This window comes from Ranitomeya imitator, chromosome 6, assembly GCF_032444005.1.
Source record: "Ranitomeya imitator isolate aRanImi1 chromosome 6, aRanImi1.pri, whole genome shotgun sequence".
NCBI lineage: Eukaryota > Metazoa > Chordata > Amphibia > Anura > Dendrobatidae > Ranitomeya > Ranitomeya imitator.
In genome coordinates, this window is record NC_091287.1 from 504,425,854 (window position 1) to 504,449,756 (window position 23,903).

Genomic DNA, 23,903 nt, shown 5'->3' on the forward strand with positions numbered 1-23,903 from the left:
TGAGGACTTCAGAGTAAGAACGGCTTCGGCCCCTGAGGAAGATGCATCCGCCTCTAGAAAGAACTGCTTATTATTGTCCGGACAATGCACACAGGAGCAGAGGAGACGGCGGCCTGTTTTAATGGCACAAAGGCACTTTCAGCCTCAGGAGTTCATATCTTAGGATTAGTCCCTTGCGGGTCAGGACAGAGGTAGCAGCCCAGGAGGAGAAATGGGGGATGAGCTGGCAGTAGTAATTTGCAAATCCGAGAAACTGCTGAATAGCTTTCAAATCATCTGGACAGGGCCACTTCAGGACGGCGGACACTTTCTCTAGATCCATCCTCAGGCCAGTCTCAGAGGTAATGTATCCAAGAAACGGAAGAGAAGTTTGCTCAAAGACACACTTTTCATATTTTGCATACAGACTGTTCTTCCTTAACCTCTGCAGAACCTGGTGAACAGCTGTTCGGTGTGAAGACAGATCAGGGAAAAACGCCAAGATATCGTCCAAGTACACTACTACACGTGTAGAGAAGATCCCGGAAGATGTCATTCACCAGTTTTTGAAAGACTGCATTACAGAATCAAAACGACATTACCCGATACTCATAGTGGCCATCACTGGAATTAAAGGCCGTTCTCCATTGATCTCCCTGGTGAATCCAAATCAGGTTTTTTGCCATCCTTTTCTTTTGCTTTACAAAGAAGAATGCTGCTCCAGCTCGGGGAAGGGGGGGGGGGGGGGTTGGGAAGAGGGGGGTTAAGGGGAAGATTACCAGATAAATTCCGTAGCAAGATTCTCTTTAACATATTTGAACATGGCTCGAGTCTGTCTGTGACAAGAGGTAGATTCGACCTTGTAGAGGAGATGTGCCTGAAAGAAGAACAGTACAGTCATTTGGCCTACGAGGTGGTAATGTCTCAGCTTCCTTCTTGTCAAAGACGTTGACATACTAATATGGTACAGGCTAGCCAGGCAAGTTGGATGGAGAAGCCCGAGATCGAGCAGGACGAATGGTAAGTAGACAAGTCTCGTGGCACTCCTCAACGGAGTACTTTTCCGGATCTCCAATCCAAGATAGGTTCGTGTCTCCGCTGCCAAGGCAGACCTAGTAGCAGAGTGTGAGACAGACAACAAGGCATGTAGATAGAGGAATCTTGTCTGAGTGTATCATCTCTACATGAAGTAGAGTAGATCGGTAACAAACAGGATGTTTCCACCGAGGAAACCACCAACGGATCATGTAGACGTTGTGTCGGGATTATATATTGCTCCACAACGGCCTGTTGGATGAGATTACCTGAAGAATGTTGCTGCAGGAGAAGAATACCGTCAAAGTCAGCGATGGAGAGGTGTGTCTCACGCCCAGGGTAACCTCTCCAACTGGCCCTAGGCTCTAGAATTTCCCGGTTTCTCTGGGCAGAATCGAATAAGATGTTCAGGGCTGCCACAATAGAAAAATTTAAATTCTGCATGGCAAACTTCCTGATGATACTTGGCCATCTTCACCTGGTTGATCTGCATGGGGTCTAGGGGAGTTGCCAAAGCTGAGGCTTGCTGTATGATTGGCCTTTTGAAGGTGAGAGCTAGGCGCACAGATCTTCTTTTGCGGATCACCTCCTTGGATCACTCCTGAAACCTGATGTCTATCTTGGTTGCCAAGGATACCAGGTCATCAAGCAAGGTGGCTATATCACGACTGGCCAACTCATCCTTGATTTGCCGAGAAAGGCCTTCCCAGAATGTAAACCACCAGAGCCTCATTATTCCAGGTGAGCTCGGACAATCGGGTGCGAAAACGAACAGCGTACTGGCCCACTGTTAGGTTACCCTGACGCAGCCTGAGTAGCAAAGATGTCAAGACCTTCCGTAGTGCCTCTGTAAAGGACTGGAAGTTCGACACAAGGGTTCCCTTTCTTTCATAGAGGATTGAACCAGGTCAAAGCTTCGCCAGAGAGATGGGACATGATGAAAGCTACTTTGGCCCGTTCGGAAATGAATTGGTGAACCAAGAGTTTGAAGTGCAGCATAATAAACCCCTGACATATGGCAGGGTCATCGCCATTTGGAGGAGCTGACAGACGGGGTCTGGAGCCGGGCACATTTCTGGCAGGCTGTTGGATGACAACCAAAGTGATCACAGCTTGGGTAGGTGCGGACACCGCAGGGGTTGTCAGCATATCAAGATGGAAGACTGTCTGCAGGTAGGAAAGTATTTTTATCCTGCTGCTCCTTCTGACGGGAGACCTCCTGGTACAAATCTGAGAAAAGGGAGGCCTGAGAATCAGCGGGTTCCAAGGCCTGAGCAAACTGTAGTGGAAATGGTGGAACTACAGTGCTGTGGTCCGAGGAAAGCCTGGAGGGTCGTAACTATGTGAGCACCTGACTCTTCACTAGAACCCCTGATGGTGGGTTTAGACTCGGCTCCCGTTAAACACCAGGTGCTACTCCAGGAGAGATCATGGACATACTGCAGCTGACCCTCAAGGGACAGGTCGCAGGACTGGCCCAGAGGAAGGCAGGCATGGAAGGAACACAGGGACCACGGATATAGACCGGATCGGTTAGTATACAGAAGCACTGGTAGGAGCAGGCTGAACCGGCTGGTAGACGTATGAGTTCTAGTAGGTGCGGACTAAACCGGCTGATATACAGATGTGGACTGGACTGGCTGAAACTGAGATATACAAGCAAGTACAGGCAGACAGGTCCAGAACAGGGCTAACTAACCATGTTGCTTAGGCACCTCCATGCTAGAGGAGATGCCTTAAATAAGACGTCACCCAGCTATTGGCTGGGGACACTTTAGCATGATGCACGCGGCCCCTTTAAGAAAGAGGGAGCGTGCAAATGCAAACTAACCACAGTGCCCAGGGATTTGCTCGACAAGCACGCACTCCGGGCAGCAGCAGGCATGGAGGAGGGAAGAAGTTCAGGACTGGGACTGTGGCACTGAGTAAGCTTGTGTCCCTACAGGGGAAGAGGGGCAACATACAGGGATGCCGTCGCTACAGAGAGCAGTCACATCAGTGATGTGACCACTCTCCATGTCAGCCTGAACACAATGAGTAAAACATGGAAAGTTCTGCATGTGATCGGCGGTAGCCTTGATGATGTCACCACAGGTCACAGGCAGAGCTTTTCACACTCTGCTCAGTATGAGCCGCCAGACGTGGAGAGTAGTCGCTCTCCAAACCATCCGGATCATCATGGGACATGGCTATTAATGGATTATCGTTGGAGAAGTGAGTATAACTTTGCTTTTTTCTTTTAATTATTTGTGAGTAAATTGGTGAAAGAGGGTCGGGGAGTTTTTTTATTTCAAATAAATTAGTCTGTTTTTTTTAATACATTTGACTATCGGGTATTAATGGTGATATCTTATAGATAAAACAGCTGACATCAACCCCACAAATATTACCCCGCTTGCCACAGCAACAGGGCAAGTGGGAAGATTCGGGCAAGGTGTCAAAGCTGGCGCATCTAATAGATGCGGCTTTTCTGGGGCAGCTGTGGGCTGCTATTTTTAGGCTGGTGAGGGCCAATATCCATGGCCCCTTCCCATTCTGAGAATACCAGCCCTCAGCTGTCTGCTTTAGCTTGGATGTTTGTCAAAATTAGTTTGGGCCCACTCTTTTTTTTTTTTTTTTTTTTTTTTTTAATTTCAAATTTAAATAATTACAAAAAAAAAAATGGTATGAAGACTCCTCTATTTTTTATAACCAGCCAAGATAAAGCTCACAACTGGGGGCTGCAGCTGTCAGTTTTGCATTCGCTGGTTATTGAAAATGGTATGAACTGCACATCTGTTTTTTTTTTTGTTCAGGCTGCCAAACATGAACAGTAACATGGACTTCCTGGAGTCTCTGCAAAAGCAAAATGGTAGAAACTGTTAATGAAGAATATTTAGAAGGTTTCTTGACATTCTAGTTAGGAAATAAATGCAAAAGTAAAAATCCTGTGTGTAGATGTACATAGCTCTAAAAGTTTGTGGAAACACTAATGGCATAATAAAAAATCTGAACTATGAGCCAAGTGAATATACGTGAGACATGCAGCTGCGGGGACTCCCAACATATTATTTGAGCACACCGAAGACATTCGGTTAGCACACGAGCATGCTCGGATAACAGCTTATCAGTGCACGTTCGCTCATCACTATTGTCCATGTCAGTAGGCTATAGGAGCAGATCTAAAAAGCAACAAACTCCGACGTCATCCTGTGGTGGTCAAAGCAGTCAGACCCCACACATATCAGTCTTAGAATAACTCTGACTATTGGGTATAACAATGCCTAATCTTTATGCTCGTGACTATATGATGTTAGCAAATCACTAATATCCTATGTTGTGCTGCTTTTACTTGTCTTATGTATCCTAGTGTTACATACGGTATATATCTCATTTTAGTAATGTAACCCTTGTACTTGTACAATTGTGTAAGTATAATGCTGAACCTAACACTCTTTTCTTCTCTATTCTGTCTTTTCTTCCTCTGTGCTGTCTTCCCCGGATATTGCTGCAGGAGGATAAAGTGGTTAGAATAATTTCTTATTATATTTTTCCATACTATTTCACCATTATCAATCCATTCCTAACACTGTTATATTGGGTTATTTTTATGTCGATGCATGTGTCTGTGTATGAATATCGCAAATATTTAATTCACCTATTGTGCAATCCCCTGTGGCTTCCAATGATGTAGCCGCTATCGGTGGAGAGGTGGTTGAGCATGCGCTGTTCTCCGTTGACTTCTATTGGAGTTCCTAAAACAGCCAAGCCTATACTTCTTTACTACCGTACAAATCAATATAAAGTAGCCTATGCGCAACCACCTTTCCACTGACGGCATCCGAGAAACCTACCCCATTCTGCAGATAAGGGCAGGACCCACATCTGTCAGACTATTAGTTTACATGTCTGAAATGAAAATAGCCCTTTAAGTCTTTGGGTTGCTTGTTTTAAGCTGGTTGACAATGTGGCTGCCATTAAAGGTGCTGTCAGGACTTTAACCGCTGATGGTCCATCCTTAGGATAGGTCATCAATGTCTGATCGGTGGGGGGGGCAGCACCTGGAACCCCTGTCGATCAGTTTTGCCCGCTCTGTTACGGAGCTGCATAGCTCTGTCGATGGAATAGTGACAGCAATGGGGTACTGTATCCACCCCTGCTGATTTGAGTAGGTGATGGATGTTCAGTACCCATCAATAGCCACTATACGGTCCATGGAGCTGTGCTATGCATCTCTGTCCGCCACCGGAATTGGGAACAGCTGATTGGCAGGGGTTCCGGGTGTCACACCTCCACCGATCAGACATTGATGACTTATCATAAGGATAGGCCATCAATATTAAGGTTCCGGACAACCCATTTAAATCACGAAGAGATGTCACTAAGCTTTCACATAATCTTGAACGTGGTATATGTGGTATTGTATCAGTATGGAGTACGTGCCATATCTTGGCTGATGCTTAAATACAGGTGGGAGATAATGGTCGACTGTCATTGACATGAAGTTCCTTCTTCTTACCCAAAAACTAAACAACACAAGAAAATGTCTAAAATGTTATCAAACAAAATTTAGATACAAGGTCTGCAATAGAATTAAAAATCAATTATCTAATATTTTGTAGGTTCTTCAGTGGCACAAAAATATTTTTTAATTTTTTAATTTTTCATCCCGGCATGGACTGATTGAGGTCTTTGCATTAATTTTTTTTTAGCATCTTTCTGCTGTAGGACCACTTCTGTGTTTTCGGAAAAGGCGGTACTTATGACTATGGGCAGCTATGACTATGTCAGCGGTTACCGGTTGTCCTTTCTTGGACCACTTTTAGTAAGAACTAATATCCACACATGAGGAACACCCTACCAGACCCGATATTTAGGAGATCTATACATTTCAGTTTCACCATTATCAAAGTTGCTAATATCCTTACTCTTGCTTACTATTCCCACTTCCTTTCCAACACATGAACTTCAAGAACTAGAAGATTTGCTGCCTAATATATCTAACTTCACTTCATAAGTCTATTGTTTTAATGTTGCTACCAATCTATGTATATGTATACACGATGCAAAGAACCCATCACTTTATTATGGTTTCCATAGACCATTAATGTGGAGACAAATGTGGCTGGCAGCCGTTTCATGTGAGAATTACGCTGAGCCTCAGACCAGTCTCACACGTCCAGATAATTCCGGTACCGGAAAAATCGGTACCGGAATTATCCGTGTCCGTGTGCTTACATTGAACATCAGTGTGGCACACGTGCGGCAGCCGTGTGCCGCCCATGTGTCGACTGAGGACCACATGGACCGTGCCAGAGACAGCGCTAGAGTTAAGCGCTGTCCCCTGCGTGCGGTGCTGAAGCCGGTATTCATCCCTTCTTCCCAGCAGCGTTCGCTGGAAAGAAGGAATGAATAATCTTTTTTTAATTTTTGTTTTTAAAATAAAGATGCCGGTAATCTGCCCCATCCCACCCCCTGTGCGCCCCCAACAAACCCCCCCCGCTGGCATTAAAATACTTACCCAGTTCCCTCGGTGCTTACATCCTCTCAGCGTCGCTGCTTGTCCTGTATGAGCGGTCACGTGGTGCCGCTTATTACAGTAATGAATATGCGGCTCCACCCCTATGGGAGGTGGAGCCGCATATTCATCAATGTAATGCGTGCAACCACTCCATTGTAAGGACCAGCTCACATGGCAGAATTTTGGTGCGGACAGGTTCTCGCTCTGCAGAACTGCCGCTAAAATCCATCCTTCCGCAATCCTTGTCGCTATATCTCATAGAGATGAATAGGAGGCATGAAAAAATCGTCCGCCGTCGATATTTAGCAGAATATTGGCGTGGCTGTCCTGCCACAGTTCTGCTTGAAGATCCGCCATGTGAACTGGCCCTAATAATTATCCCATATGTTGTGTATGGGAGATAAGTATTAGGCTACTAGAATATTAACTGTAAGATGGGCAACTGTACCTTATTGCCGGCAGGCAGGCTGGTAGGCAGCAGTCAGTAGGGTGACCTTAGTAGTGCTTAGTTGTTTCCAGGCAAACAGAGACAGCCTCCAACTTCACACTGCACATGCAGGGAGGGGTGCACAAGACGAGTAGCGGGCGGGTGGGTGAATGGGATGTTGGATGGGCGAGTGGACCGGCAAGTGGGCAGGTGGGCGCACGCACCTCATCACTTTCGGGCCCTCTACTCCTGCATATAATGTGCCGCAAGGGCCCGGGACGCATCGGCAGCTTAGGAACAAAGGGCGGGCCACCAGCGTCTGACATTGTAAAGCAAAGTAAAGTAATTAGCCCGGGCCCCAGCGTGCGTCAAGCTGCCAGGCCGTTTACACAGTGGCTCCGCTGTGCTGCCTCAGTGCAGGCTGCGTGCATTCCTCACCCAGTCCGTGTCCCCCTCTTTGCTTCGCTTACTGGACCCATACACCAGTAATGGCAGTAATGCCTTGATCGCAGCCCTGTATGTACCCACAGAGTGATCACCCACTCAGAAAGTCAGGGGGATCAAAGATAGGAGAATGATGGAGAGATGGATGCATAGATGTCTACAGACAAGTGTAGCAGAGCAGAGTGTATGCCAAGATGTATACAAACAATTAATATATCAATTTTGAACTGCATTACTTCTATGTTGGCCATACTCTACTTATGCAATTGAGCTACTTGGTGTACAAATTGGCCAAGTTGTGTGTGCCCACCAGTCACAACAATACTTTTATAAGTATTATCGATTGTTACTTCATTGCCGGCATCCCTTCGTGGTCCTTCTCCTTCCTCTCAGCAGGAAACCAACCCGGCGGTACCTGAACCCGGTCTGGCAGTGCCTGAATCTGAAGTAGTTCCGGTGGTAACTGAGCCTGATACTGCATCGGGGGTACCTGAACCCGAGACCGCAGCCGCGGTACCTGAACCTGAAACCGCACCAGCGGTACCTGAATCTGGGATTCCGAGTCCATGTCCATAACTGCTATGCTGACCCTTGGGGTTAGCTGCTGAAGTACTGGGGACTGCCTAGGAGTGATAATTGGCGGCTACCTGCAGCACAAGCCTAACTCCACCGTCAGGCGCTATAGCGAAGACCAGTTAACTGCTTATCCATGCCCCTTCTGGGTAAGCACAGCCCGTGGTACAGTGAGTCTATGATCCACGTGTTTGACAGTTTGCTCAGGCCATGGATCCCGCTGATCCCAATGCCCTTTCGTATTTGGAGTTATATCAAAAGATGTCCCATGAGATCAGCAGGAAAAATTTTTATCCTGTCTGCGGACATTGAATTCCCATTTGGAAGCCCTGACATCAGCTGCTTCATCCACTCTAGCCCAAGTTGCAGTAACTGTGGCCGTGTCTACTCAGCCTCCAACTTTTGCTCCTGGAGCTAATCCTCCTCTGTCTTCTCCGCCATGTTATGATGAGGATCCTAAGCAGTGCCATGGGTTCCTATATCAGTACACACTGCATTATGAACTATTGGCCCATGAGTTTCCCTCCGATCGGGCTAAAGCGGGATTCCTAATGTCCCACCTAGCAGAAGAGGTTCTAGCATGGCTCAACCCATTGTGGGAGAGAGGGGATAGTATGACCTCACATCTGCAGGCCTTCCTGATGGCCTTCTTTAAGGGTTGTATGCCTTCAGCGGCATCTCCTCTTCTTAGACTGCATCAGGGTGGTTTGTCTGTAAGTCAGTATGCTGTCCGATTCCGCACCCTGTCTTCCAAAGCTCGGTGAAATGACAAAGTGTTGGTAGCCACCTTCTGGGAGGGTTTGTCTGGAAGGATTAATAATTTATTGGCTGGTCGAGACATTCCTGCTACTCTAGATAACCTGATTTTCCTGGTAATCTGCATTCACAATAAGTTCCAGGAATGGACCAGAGAGGAGAGAGGAAACCATCATGTCTGGCTTCATCCTTCCAGAGACCTCTTGTTCCCCAGCCTTCTGAGACAGCTGTCTTCTCTGAACCCATGCAGTTCCATTGTGTTAGGCTGGCCGAGCAAAATCCGGAACACCATCGTGCCAAGGGATTGTGCTACTGATGTGGTAGCATGGAATATTTCATTTGTTCCTGTCCTTAGAGCTCTGAAAAACTCCAAAGCTTAGGGTTTGGAGGATTAGCTACCATAGGCAACAGTAATTCTTCTCCACCATTGACTCTGACGGCATCTGTATCATGTGGAGGCTTAAGGTTCGTCGTGACGGCCTACCTAAACTCCTATTTGGTGTGAAATTTCTTCCAGCAAGCCGTGGAGGATTGGTATCAGATTCATGTCTGACGCCTCCAGAGTCCTTTTGCTGGTGTCCTCCATCAAGGGAAGAGCCCTATCTTAAGTCTTTCAAGTTGTTACCAAGCATATGGGACTCCAGATAGGAATGCTGCATACAGAGGAGATCGACTTCTATGTGCTGTCTAGTTTACATCCACTTCTCTTGGGTCTTCTGTGGCTATGAATTCATGAGCCCGCTCTGGGCTGGAGATCTGTTGAGGTGCTTTGTTTGGGACAGTCGTGACAAGAAAGGGGTCTGATCCCTGTACATTCAGTTTGGCCGCCGGTGACGCCATCTTGTTTGCCATTGCTACTGGTCTTACGCTAACTTCTCCAGTAGGAAAGAACTGGAGACGTTACCTCCATGCGGACCAGACGGTTGTTCCATAGACCTGCTCCCGGGATCCTCAACTGCTTCAGTCTGTTCCTGGAAGAAGGTGAGAGGTGAAACCTTTTTCCCAGTGGACAGGAGATAACGTGGTCCTGAAGAGAGATCGTAGAAGCCCAAGAAGAATAATCATGTCTCATTTCTTCTGTGAAGATTCCTTGTGGGCTTGAAAAAGAGGGGGCGTAAGGGAGGGGTACTGTAATGCCAATGCAATCGTTTCTGCATAGTGCCTCTCCTTCCTCCCGACAGGGACATGCTCACTGCCCCAGCCCCGCAGCGGTGTCCCTACTCGCTGTTTTAGCTTCCTGGTTCTCTAGGCCTGAGTAAGCTACGCAGGTCTCCCAGTGGTGCGCCTAGTGAGCGCGTGTATTCTCAGAGATTCCTAAAGGGGCAGCACCCACATTTTTTAAATGCCTCTAGCCAATAGCTGGGAGGCATCAGTAGGGAGGTGCCTGAGCAACACCTTCCCTTTAGTTAGACAGTGTTGATACAACTAGTCAGTTGCCAGGTCACTGTTCCTGTTCTTGTTATATGTGTTGTCTAAACTAGAACCTGTTTCTGTTACCTTTGTTGCCTGAAACCGCTCCAGCAATACCTGAGCCTGCAATAGCTCTGGCAGTGCCTGAGCCTGAAACCACATCGGCTGTCTGTGAAACTGCTCTGGCAGTGCCTGAACCTGAACCCACTCTGGCGGTGCCTGAACCTGAAGCCGGTTTGGTGGTACCTGAACCTGAAACCTTACTGGAGGTACCTGAACTAGAAACCCCAGCGGCGGTACCTGAAACTGCATCGGCGGTACCTAAACCTGCTATTCCGTGTCGGTGACTCCTGATCCTTGGAGTCAGCTGCTGCAGTATCGGGGACTGCCAAAGGAGTGGTACCTGGCAGCTACCTGCGGCGCAAACCTAACTCCACCATCAGGAGCTCTATCGGAGACCAGGTAGCCGCTAGCCACTTCCCCCTGGGTAAGCCCAGCCCGTGGCACAGTGGGTCAACGATCCATGTGTGTGACATGGATACAGCAATAATACAGGTCAGAATTCATTGTTTTCATATATAAGATGAGATACAAAGATAGAGATACAGTATATATAAAAAGCATGCAAACCCCTGTTAAAATACCTGGTTTTTGTCATATAAAAAAAATCATCTTTAATATCTCCCAAAATCTGTACAATTCAATTGAAAAATTAACTGAAATCTTGTGGACCCGGGCACCGCCCATTTACCTGACTGTATAAGTATTACTTGATATTCTCACTAGCACTCTTTTCTAGTTGGTCGAATTTACCTGACTATTTCTTGGTGGTTTAGGATCTTCTTATACCAGTCCCTCTCAGAAGAATGAGTTGATATTCAGTAACTTCTACTTGACCACTACATCCCCTCCGGTACATCCCATCCTCCTACCCCCCCCCCCCCCTCCCTCCCCCTTTTACGGTTTTGTCATTCTCTGTTCTTATGTTAATGTGCATTCTCTTTTCGCCACTGGAATTTATGCAAATACCCAAGCTACGGACACCTCCGGTGAATAATATACTCAATTTGATACATCTGTATGGTATAATTTATCCTATTCAGCAGTCTGTAACAGTATATCTCAGATTCATGTGTCATGCTTTTTTGTTCATGTTTTTTGAAAATTTGAAAATAAAAAATTTAAAAAAAAAAAAAAATTAACTGAAATCTTTTCCGGTGGTAAAAGAAAAATAAAGAACTAAAATAAAGGTTGCATAAATATGCACACCCCTAAAGTAATACTTTGTTGACATATCCTTTGAATTTATGACAGCATTAAGTCTTTTTTGGGGTAAGAGTCTAATCTACATGACACATCTAGAATTGGGAGTATTTGCCCACTCTTCCATGCAGTAGCTCCATATCTGTCTGATTGTGAGGGCATCTCCTGTGAAGCGCCTTCTTCGGGTCACCAGATTTTCAATTGGATTCAGGTCTGGGCTGTGGCTGGGCCAATCCAATCCTTTCTTCTTCTTATGGCGTAGATATTCTTTTGTTAACTTGAATAAATGCTTAGACTTGTTGTCATGCTGAAAGATGAAATTCCTCTTCTTTATCAGCTTTCTAGCAGAGGCCTGACTGGTTTAATGCAAAAATGACTGATATTTGGAACTGTTCATTATTTCCTCAACCTTGAATAAACTCCAGTTCCAGATGTCGAAAAACAGCCCCAAAACATAATGATGTCTCCACCATGCTTCACTGTGTGTATGATGTTCTTTTGGTGATGTGCAGTATTTATTTTGCTCCAAATATACCTTTTGGAATTATGGCAAAAAAGTTCAAACTTGGACTCATGAGACCATAACACTTTTGCCTAGTTGTTTTTGGCAGACTTGAAATAGGTTTTGGAAAAACCTTGCCAGGCTTGAATGTTTTTCTTTGCACGAAAAGGCTACTGTCTTGCCACCTTACCCACAGGCCTGACGTAAAAAGAATACAGGAGATTAATGTCACATGCAGTACACAACCAGTACTTGCCAGAAATTCTGTAGCGCCTTTAATGTTGTAGGCCTCTTAGACCAATTTTTCATCTTTTCATCGATTTTTGAGGGTCACCAAGGTCTAGGTAATGTCAATGTTGTACCAAATTTAAGCTACTTCTTGATGACTGTCTTCACAGTGTTCCTTGTTGTAGCTAATGGCTTGTAAAAATGTTTGTACCCTTCTTCTGTCTGATAACTGTCAACAATGAGATCCCTTTGCTTTGCTGAGCTGTAAGCTGGTTCTGGACAATCGCTTTTGGTGTAGAATGATAACATGATGATTTTGGCATCTATTATCAACATGTACAGGTTTTTTTTTAGCCAAACTATGGGTAATTCTGTCCAGTTTAACATTTCTGCCACTTTTTGATGAGATGAGTAACAAGTTACTTTCTTATTGTTTGCTAATAATATACTATATACGTTCTCGAGCTATGCTGTATTCTCTTATGACTTCTTTGTGATTTATGGTCTTGTCAGATTTATTTATTATAATTAGGATACTTACATTTCACTTGTATCTGCTGGTAATTGATTGTGGAGATAACCGTGAAGAGTTGATCAATTAGGGTATAGGTAATACACTCCCTGCTCTCCGGGGGACATGATTAAATAATGATGTGACTTAGGAGCGCCTCAGTTATTATTTCATTACTTTATATACTCAGTAAAAGTTATAATCTGCTGAATAGGAAAGATCCAAAAGTTTGTTGGGGCAGCCATGAATACAGCGTACAGGTGTTCAGTATATTTTCTCTGTGTAATCAAAACATTTATTTTGCACTAGTTTTGATAAATCTCCCCTTCTTCATCTTTTTCTGCACCTAAGGGGTGGAGCATGACACAAAAGAGAGAATCGTGTGCCAGGTACCGCCCCTGCGGAACAACAGATAGCTGTAATGTTTTAATTTTGCCTGGAGTGTTCTTTTAACCTGCCACTTTATCCCAGCTGGAATATATTTTTTTCCAGCATAAACCTTTAACTCATTTCGGGACCATGAAATACCACTTATTCTGTATGGCGGGGGTGGGTGTATGGTGGAGGCTGGTCTTTAACTTTTTATGTTCCACTATCAATCTCCAACAGTAGTATATAAGTAGTGCAATCTTGCCCTGGCGTATATTCAGGCACCAGTCTCATACCCTGCAAAGCGATCTTGATGTGCCCATGGATTCCTTTATGAGCTGAAGGGGCAAGCTGAAGGTCCCCATCACCACCATTTTGGTCCTCCTGTGAAGCCAAACCACAGGCTGAGCACATATGAGACAGTAAATAGAACAAGGGATCAAATGCTCAGTTTTGTATAAAAAAAATCAAAAAGTAATGTAAAAAAGTTTTACAATTTTTTTCAAAAGTAAAAAAACGTAAAAATTCCAATCGTCCTAAAAAAATTTTTAAAAATGTTTTTAAAAAAAGTACGGTATATTCAGTATTGTAGTGGCCATAAAGGTCCGTTCTATCAAAATTGAAACGTTTTTGATCCTATAAAGTAAACATTGTAAAAAAATGATAACACCAGCAAAATACCCCAAAATAGTACGAATAAAAACTACAGCTTAGTGCGGAACTAAAGCCCTAAAAACGCAAACACAAAAATTGCCTGCATCCTTACTTTGGACTGTGTGCACACAACATATTTTCAAGCGGAATTGGCCTAAAAACCTTCTTTCACCAAGCCGTCTCAAGTAAAAGAGGCTGGCTTTCTATCCTGAAGTGGCTTTGCCGGCGGGTTTACCATCATTTTCACAGAGGCTTCACCAGCAACGTCGTTTACAAGGCCGGAAGTGGGGAAAAAAATGCTCAAAAGACTGAAGATCTGACCAGCAAAGTGGTTTTTTACAATAGAAATAAATAGAGCTTTTTTTTAGAGCATTTTTAAAGCCTTTTTGTGAAGCTGACCATCTCCAAACACCTCTATGTGCACTTACCACAAAAATCTTCCTTAGATGCAGTAAGAGGAGCCGCTCACTCCAACTGTATGCCAGATTTATCTGCATAGATTGTAAAGGAAATCATCGATCAGAGGCACTGATGCCGAATACGTTGCTGTAATGATGGATTTGACTTGGATAATTAATAAAGCATTTAAGATAGATGAGATTTCATGGAAACAAAAATTGTCCTTGTCTTCTAATGTATGTTCTGGCTGCTATTCTCTGGTGACCCGGTCTCTGGTGCCGCAACGCGCTCAGCCCAGCAGAGTAATGGATGTAAATGAACTTAACTATTGAAAAAGGCAAAAAGTGAAAATGGTTTTCGGCTTTAATCATTTATCTATTTAAACTTGCATAGATTTAATTAGAAATCTATATTCTAGTTAGTGAAGAGGCTTTATTGATCGTCCCGATTTTTTTTTTTTTTTTTCTTTTCTTTTCTGAGGGAAGATGCAAAGTGTTGTTAAAAATCGCACGCAATGCATCCTAATAAATCATTCTGTAATCTGGAATTTAGATAAAATTAATGTCCTACATTCTCATATTTTCAGGGCAAATTCCCTATTGGGTTTGTATGTAACAAATGTCCCTGTCAACAAAAAAAACACCATAATGATGTAAATCTCCCTGGGGGTCCCTGAAGCCGGACCCCACGATGACTTTTTAGATAGATAACTCCTTAGTATAGTTTCTGTGTGCCCTATTGTGGCACTTGGACATCATAGACGAGGTTTACAAAGGAGACCCTTTGATGTGGGTCAGAGCAACAAAGAATTACAATAGCTGGTGTAAAGTTAGGCAAAAATATCTAAAAGTGTACCAAATTTATCATTTGTACAACATGAGCCACTGTGTTTAAATTTGTGCATATTGGGAGCTTCGTCTAATGCAGCACCCTTTGCTGACTGTAGGGGGCAGCATTTTGCTAGACATGCGGTACAGTTCATAGATGAGAGGCAGAAGTACCAATAGCTTGTTGGCCCTTTCTAGTAAGTTTTTCAGCTCACTCCGGTGTTGTATTCACATCTACACAGCTCAGTACTTTTTTTATAATGTCTTCCATACTGCTGCTCCTGTCTGTGTGCTACATAGACACAGGCGAGCAGGAGTCCGTCATATCACTTTGTGCTGTATATGGGAGACATCATATAAGCTAGTCTTCTCCCACCAGCTCAAAGACAGCTGGTATTTTTTCCAGACTGCTATCAATGGAACAACCAGAAAAAAGGTATACTACAAGCTATATTTTGTAAAATGGGTATAAGTAGGCAATGTATGGTGCTGTATACCTGGAGATATATATTTGGCATTTATCCCAACATATACCCCAGATAAAATGATGTGAGTCTTCCTTTGTCCAGGATTTATCACATTTAAATGGAATCTGTCACCAGTAACTCCCATAAAGTAGGGCCAGTGTAACGGTAGTGGTGGAACCACTGTGCCATGGTCTGAGGAAAGCCTGGGGGGCGTGACTAGTTGAGCACCTAACTTTTCACTAGAGCCTCTAATGGTGGGGCTAGGCTTGGTTACTGATGAACATCAGGTGCTACTCATGTACGCACGGCAGCTGACCCCCAAGGGACTGGTAGCTGGATGGCCTGGAGGGAGAGGACTGCTGATGCAAGCAGGCACTGGCAAAAGCAGGAATAGTATGGCTGATGTACAGTTGGGTCTGGCTGATGTACAGATTGGCATGGCTGGTACAAGCGGGTTCGGCTGATGTACAGATTGGCAGAGCTTCTACAGACGGGTCTGGCTGATATACAGATTGACATGGCTTATACAGGCAGGTTCGGCTGACGAACAGGCTGGCACGGCAAGTGCTGGCGGAACCGGCTGTAATACAAACTGATAAGGAGGTTAGGGACAGACAGACACTAGTGAGAACTAGCAGATTAGGATCTGAGAACTAGCAACCATGTTTGGGAACAGACTAACAACGTTCCACAAGCACCTCCCATCAGGTGGAGATGCCTTAAATGTTAAGTGTCTCCCAGCCATTGAGGGCAGGGGAGGGAGCAGCGTGCAGGGCCCCTGATGCTACAGCCGACTCCTTTAAGCTGTTTTTTTTTACAGCATTCTAGTATGCTATATGTATGTCCCCAATCCCCTCTGCAAGGCACATAAATAACCTGTGCAAACTTCACTTCTGTCTGTGTTGCCAAGGGCCCAGCAAAGTATAGTACTATGCATGTGCCAGGAAAAGCCAAAGAGCGCCAATGACTTGGAAGTAAAGCCGACGGTGCTTTGCTCATCCCGCGGCAGGACAGAGAAAAGTGCGACTGTGTACGAGCGCGATGGGGGACACTGTGGACGATGTAGGACACGTCATCCACGTGAAGCAGTGAAGGAAGACAGCGATCGTAAGAAGAGAGGAGACGTTGGATCAAAACAAGAGTTCCCCATAGTACCGTCCTCCGACGTTGGTGAGTAAGAAAAGGCCTTTTTTGTGCCTTGCAGAGGGGATTGGGGACAGACAATAGAGCATACTAGTATGCTGTCAAAGACCGCTGAAAGGCGCTGGACCTACTTTATTTTGGGAAAACCTGGTGACAGGTTCCCTTTCAAGGACCCCTATACCCCATACTACTCAATTTACAGCATGCGATGATTCATAAGATTTTCACTCATGATTACCAATGTCTTGTTAAAACTTACAGATGTCATACGGGAAACCCTACTTATAATACTATTTATAAAGTCACAGCAAAGAAAAATTCCCGCCGTGGCAGACTTGGTATGTCTGTATATAACATAATCATCGTCACCTATTTTTATTTATTTTCATTTTTTTAATGTGCGCCATGTAATACTATATTTGCCCTCTTATGGCCGCTGTTCAGCAAACATTTGCGCCTATTTCATGCAGCTTCCAACGGCGATCACTGCTGATCACCGAGGATTAGAAAAGTTTGAAAAAACAAATAAATCCATCACAATTTATGCTGGTCTTAGACTGGGATCAAAACTAGGTCCAATTAGTCCGTTATAAAAAAAAATGTATCTAATGATGTGCCAGATAATGGACACTAATTGACTAAATACTAAAAATTCTCTTTGACAGCGCCATGATGAATGTCTCCACGAGTCCAGTTATACTTTGCCTATTGTTCTTCTCTTCCTTTGCTACAGAGAAATGTATTGATCTCGTTAATTAATGTGATGTTAAATAATGGCTCATGCACTAGTGCGTCTTGGCAAATCCCCTGTTCCGGTCACAGGTGTGTAACAGCGCAGTTAAGGTTCTTTGAGTACATTTAGGCATTATGGCACAGCGGGGGATGATATGAATATTTCATCAGCTAGATTCAACTTCAGTTGCTGGAAACCAGTGCCTGCATATATAAATAATGAAGACATTGCGGGTGAAGTAGAGAAAGCACTAATGGGTTTTCTTTCTTGTGGGCGACTGCCTCATCACAAGTGAGAAAGTGCTAGGGAGCCGGCGACTACCAAAGATGTGTCTTTAAGAAGCACACGTGGCATTTCCTGTGTTTTCTACTACTTCGCGGAGAAGAATTACCAGACTTTCGATTTTTGTTTTATGTTGCAAAACGTTTTTTTTTTTTTTTTTTCATAGTGATTTTTTTAATTTTTTTTGTTTTTTTACTCCTTGGATTTAACCAGTAAAAGACTTTTGCAGGATAACTTTTTGAACTTGAAAAATGGAGGGAGTTAAAAGAAAATTCTGGATTTCAGGTATATCTATTATTATTATAATTATTATTAGTAGTAGTAGTAGTAGTAGTAGTAGTAGTAGTAGTATCACATTGTCTGTATAGAATAATAATAATGATATTTTATAAAAAAAAAGTAAAAATCCAAATACTAAGATCTTATTCTACTGTTATATGAGTTTTGTAATAGACATTGACTCTACAACAAGCCTTACAACTTTTTTTTTTTGCTTTCCTTTCATATTCAAGGCTTGTGGATTTTACCAAAAGTCATGTCCATGACTATCTTGTAGAGTATTTAATCCTGATATATATATGAATATCTGTGTGTGTGTATATATATATATATATATATATATATATATATATATATATATATACACACACACACACACACACACACACACACACACACACACACACACACACACACACACACACACACACATACATATATATATATCAGCGAAATGGCCGCTGCTTTACTGCCCTGCAGTCAGCGCTGAGCGCTCACACAGGGTTAATGCCAGCGTTAATGGACCACGATTGTAACGCACTCCGTTAACGCAGCTATTAACCCTGTGTGACCAACTTTTTACTATTGATGCTGTGTATGCAGCATCAATAGTAAAACGATCTAATGTTACAAATAATAATAATAAAAAGGTTATTCTCACCCTCCGATGTGCCCGCTGTCCTCGGCAGTGCAAGCGGTAGGTTCCGGTGCCAAGGATGGTATGCGAGAAGGACCTGCCATGATGTCACGGTCATGTGACCGCGATGTCATCACAGGTCCTGCGCTCATACCAACCCTGGGACCGGAAGCTGCCGCGTGCACCGCACACAGGTGCCAGGACATAAAGGGGCCTTCGTAAGGTGAGTGTATGTTTATTTTTTATTTTAAGTCTTTTTTAACCACGCATATAGTGCCCACATTGCTATATACTACGTGTGCTGTGTTACATACTGCGTGGGGTGTGTTATATTCTATATCTCTGTGCTATATACGATGTAGCTGGGCAATATACAACGTGGCTGTGCAATATACAACGTGACTGTCCAATATACTACGTGGCTGTGCAATATACTACGTGCTCTGTGCTATATACTACGTAGCTGTGCAATATACTATGTGGCTGTGTCGGTTCTGTAATATACTACGTTGACTCCAATATACTACGTGGCTCTGTTATATACTACGTGGCAGTGCAATATACTACGATATACTACGTGGCTCTGCTATATACTACGTGGCTGACCAATATACTATGTGCCTGTGCAATACACTGCGTAGCTGTGCAATACACTACGTGGCTATGTTATATATAATACGTGGCTGTGTTATATACTACGTAGCTCTGCTTATACTACGTACGCTGTGTTATATACTACGTAGCTCTGCTATATACTACGTAGGCTGTGATACATACTACGTAGCTCTGTTATATACTACGTCGGTTGTGTTATATACTGCGTCACTGTGCAATATAGTACGTAGCCTCTGCTATATACTACCTACATATTCTAGAATACCCGATACGTTAGAATCGGGCCACCATCTAATATATATATATATATATATATATATATATATATATATATATATATATTTATAATTAAAAGAAAAACGGTAGCTAGCTAGAATGATGGAAAAATCAAAAGAAAAACTAAGAAATGGTTCAGCTCTTCCAAGTTTGGAAAATTTGCCTCATTTGTTGTTTTAGACAAGTTAGATAGATAAAAATAAAATCTAATTGTAGCACCAGCCATGACTAGATAATAAGGTGCAAAGTCGTCCAGATACGACCATTCTTCCAAAATATCCAAAAAATAGAGGCTGTACTCCAATGTAGAAAATAGAACAAGATTTAAAGCACCAACAGAATTTTTATTTTAGGCCTTGAGTGGCGCTTTAAATATAAGTCCCCTGCTCCTGGTCATATACTCACCCTTAGGCGTCTTCGCCGTTTTTCAGTTCCGGTTCCCTTGCGCCATTTTGGAGCGTCGCCTCTATTTTTCAATGAAAACTGTTGAAGGAAAGAGCAGAAAATAGTGTCTTATCTGAGAAGGTTACAAGGTTAATCCATAGGATTGCACTCACCAGATGTAGCGGAGTTGAAACATTGAAAGGATTCGCTGCAGCAGATCCACGAGTCCAGGAAGGATCGGCCGTTAGATACAGATTGGGATCATTGTGGTAAATTTCTGCGCTGCTGAATCACTAGAATTCCAGAATTATTAGTACATGTGGCTTTATTATTCTACGCGTTTCACAGTTCAAGACTCCTTAATCAGGAAACACCACAGGAACACGTCAATACAGTTTACACCATTCTTTACATAGACAAACCGTTGAAATAAGTCACCTGATCAGCAGTGTCAAAGTTCATTGACAAGACACATGATGAGCACATGATAAATGGCTTACAATGAATGAACAATTAGAATTTATTAACCCCTTAATCCCATATGACGTACTATCCCGTCCAGGTGACCTGGGACTTAATTCCCAGTGACGGGATAGTACGTCATATGCGATCGGCCGCGCTCACGGGGGGAGCGCGACCGATCGCGGCCGGGTGTCAGCTGCCTATCGCAGCTGACATCCGGCACTATGTGCCAGGAGCGGTCACGGACCGCTCCCGGCACATTAACCCCCGGCACACTGCGATCAAAGATGATCGCGGTGTGCCGGCGGTGCAGGGAAGCATCGCGCAGGGAGGGGGCTCCCTGCGGGCTTCCCTGAGACGATCGGTACACGGTGATGTACTCACCGTGTACCGAGCGTCTTCTCCCTGCAGTCCCCGGATCCAAAATGGCCGCCGGGCTGCATGCGGGTCCTGCAGGGAGCACTTCCGGGTCAGGATCAGGCTGCAGCTGCAGCTCTAATCCTGCCCGGCTGTATGTCAGATCACCGATCTAACAGAGTGCTGTGCACACTGTCAGATCGGTGATCTGTGATGTCCCCCCCTGGGACAAAGTGAAAAAGTAAAAAAAAAAATTTCCACACGTGTAAAAAAAAAAAAAAAAAAAAACCTAAATAAAGCAGAAAAAAAAAATATATTATTCCCATAAATACATTTCTTTATCTAAAAAAAACCCCAAAAAACAATAAAAGTACACATATTTAGTATCGCCGCGTCCGTAACGACCCGACCTATAAAACTGGCCCACTAGTTAACCCCTTCAGTGAACACCGTAAGAAAAAAAAAAAAAAAAAGAGCCAAAAAACAACGCTTTATTATCATAACGCTGAACAAAAAGTGGAATAACACGCGATCAAAAAGACGGATATAAATAACCATGGTACCTCTGAAAACGTCATCTTGTCCTGCAAAAAACGAGCCGCCATATAGCATCATAACCAAAAAAATAAAAAAGTTATAGTCCTCAGAATAAAGCGATGCCAAAATAATAATTTTTTCTATAAAATAGCTTTTATCGTATAAAAGCGCCAAAACATAAAAAAAATTATATAAATGAGGTATCGCTGTAATCGTACTGACCCGAAGAATAAAACTGCTTCATCAATTTTACCAAACGCGGAACGGTATAAACGCCTCCCCCAAAAGAAATTCATGAATAGCTGGTTTTTGGTCATTCTGCCTCACAAAAAATCGGAATAAAAAGCGATCAAAAACTGTCACATGTCCGAAAATGTAACCGATAAAAACGTCAACTCGTCCCGCAAAAAACAAGACCTCACATGACTCTGTGGACCAAAATATGGAAAAATTATAGGTCTCAAAATGTGGAGATGCAAAAACTTTTTTGCTATAAAAAGCGTCTTTTAGTGTGTGACGGCTGCCAATCATAAAAATCCGATATAAAAAACGCTATAAAAGTAAATCAATCCCCCCTTCATCACCCCCTTAGTTAGGCTAGGTTCACATTGCGTTAATGGGTTAACGCTAACGGACAGCGTTGCACGGCGAAAACTGTAGTGAAACACTTAGGGGTTCAAAGTTCTCACAACACATCTAGATAAGTTCCTTGGGAGGTCTAGTTTCTAATATGGGGTCACTTGTGGGGGGTTTGTACTGTTTGGGTACATCAGGGGCTCTGCAAATGCAACGTGACTCCTGCAGACCAATCCATCTAAGTCTGCATTCCAAATGGCGCTCCTTCCCTTCCGAGCTCTGCCATGCGCCCAAACAGTGGTTCCCCCCCACATATTGGGTATCAGCGTACTCAGGACAAATTGGACAACAACTTTTGGGGTCCAATTTATTCTGTTACCCTTGTGAAAATACAAAACTGGGGGCTAAAAAATAATTTTTGCGAAAAAAAAAAAAATTATTTTAACGGCTCTGCGTTATAAACTGTAGTGAAACACTTGGGGGTTCAAAGCTCTCAAAACACATCTAGATAAGTTCCTTAGGGGGTCTAGTTTCCAAAATGGTGTCACTTGTGGGGGGTTTTAATGTTTAGGCACATCAGGGGCTCTCCAAACCAACATGGCGTCCCATCTTAATTCCAGTCAATTTTGCATTGAAAAGTCAAATGGCGCTCCTTCCCTTCCGAGGTCTGCTATGCACCCAAAAAGTGGTTTACCCCCACATATGGAGTATCGTCGCACTCAGGACAAATTGCACAACAACTTTTGTGGTCTAATTTCTTCTCTTATCCTTGGGAAAATAAAAAATTGGTGGCGAAAAGATCATTTTTGTGAAAAAATATGATTTTTTATTTTTACGGCTCTGCATTATAAACTTCTGTGAAGCACTTGTTGGGTCAAAGTGCTCACCACACCTCTAGATAAGTTCCTTAAGGGGTCTACTTTCCAAAATGGTGTCACTTGTGGGGATTTCAATGTTTAGGCACATCAGGGGCTCTCCAAACTCAACATGGCATCCCATCTCAATTCCAGTCAATTTTGCATTGAAAAGTAAAATGGCGCTCCTTTCCTTCCGAGCTCTGCCATGCGCCCAAACAGTGGTTTACCCCCACATATGGGGTATCAGCGTACTCAGTACAGATTGTACAACAATGTTTGGCATCCATTTTATCCTGTTACCCTTGGTAAAATAAAACAAATTGGAGCTGAAATAAATTTTGTATGAAAAAAAGTTAAATATTCATTTTTATTTAAACATTCCAAAACTTCCTGTGAAACCCCTGAAGGGTTAATAAACTTCTTGAATGTGGTTTTGAGCACCTTGAGGGGTGCAGTTTTTAGAATGGTGTCACACTTGGGTATTTTCTATCATATAGACCCCTCAAAATAACATCAAATGAGATGTGGTCCCTAAAAAAAAATGGTGTTGTAAAAATGAGAAATTGCTGGTCAACTTTTAACCCTTATAACTCCCTAACAAAAAAAAATTTTGGTTCCAAAATTGTGCTGATGTAAAGTAGACATGTGGGAAATGTTACTTATTAAGTATTTTGCGTGACATATCTCTGTGATTTAAGGGCATAAAAATTTAAAGTTGGAAAATTGCGAAATTTTCTAATTTTTCGCCAAATTTCCGTTTTTTTCCACAAATAAACGCAAGTTATATCGAATAAATGTTACCACTAAAATGAAGTACAATATGTCACGAGAAAACAATGTCAGAATCGCCAAGATCCGTTGAAGCGTTCCAGAGTTATAACCTCATAAAGGGACAGTGGTCAGAATTGTAAAAATTGGCCCGGTCATTAACGTGCAAACCACCCTCGGGGCTTAAGGGGTTAAAAAACAGATTGACGGGCAGATAGAGTGATGCATGGATAATGTCACACATTTTTCCTCTTAATACCAGACCATCCAGTTCTTGAATTTACATAAAGCACGGAGATTAGTTGGATTATAATCCAGCTCCTACCAAGGCCAACACAACAGACTTCAGACCTTTATGGGATTTTTGCATCCATTGGTATTGATGGTTTTGAAGCAACTTCTTAAATGAATAAAACTGCTAAGTGCTTGTACAACCAAGGAATTTTGCAACTTACCTCATTATAAATTCTCCCCTTTTTCAAGAACTGAGGGATTTTTCATTTTATGTTGTACTGCACGTTGCCTAAGTTACCGGCCACCCTGCAGTCTGTCAGTGGTAGACGGTTTCCTAGGCAAGTAGTGTGCGCTTTCAAGTTGGCCTCTGATACTGCTGCAGCAATGGCTGTCAATCATTGACCACTGCTGTCAGTCAT

At 43.3% G+C, this 23,903-nt stretch overlaps 1 protein-coding gene across 9 annotated transcripts in view; it reads left to right on the forward strand.

Moving 5' to 3' along the window:
- The window catches only part of RIMS2 (regulating synaptic membrane exocytosis 2), a 736,866-nt gene that overhangs the window by 154,559 nt on the left and 558,404 nt on the right, over positions 1 to 23,903 (forward strand). For 6 of the 9 annotated variants that reach the window (XM_069731752.1, XM_069731753.1, XM_069731750.1 and 3 more), the window contains one exon: positions 4,508 to 4,519. The exons of the other annotated variants lie outside the window; for them this stretch is intronic. In XM_069731752.1, coding sequence (XP_069587853.1) covers positions 4,508 to 4,519 — 12 coding nt within the window. The remainder of the gene's footprint in view (positions 1 to 4,507; positions 4,520 to 23,903) is intronic. 9 annotated transcript variants of the gene reach the window in all.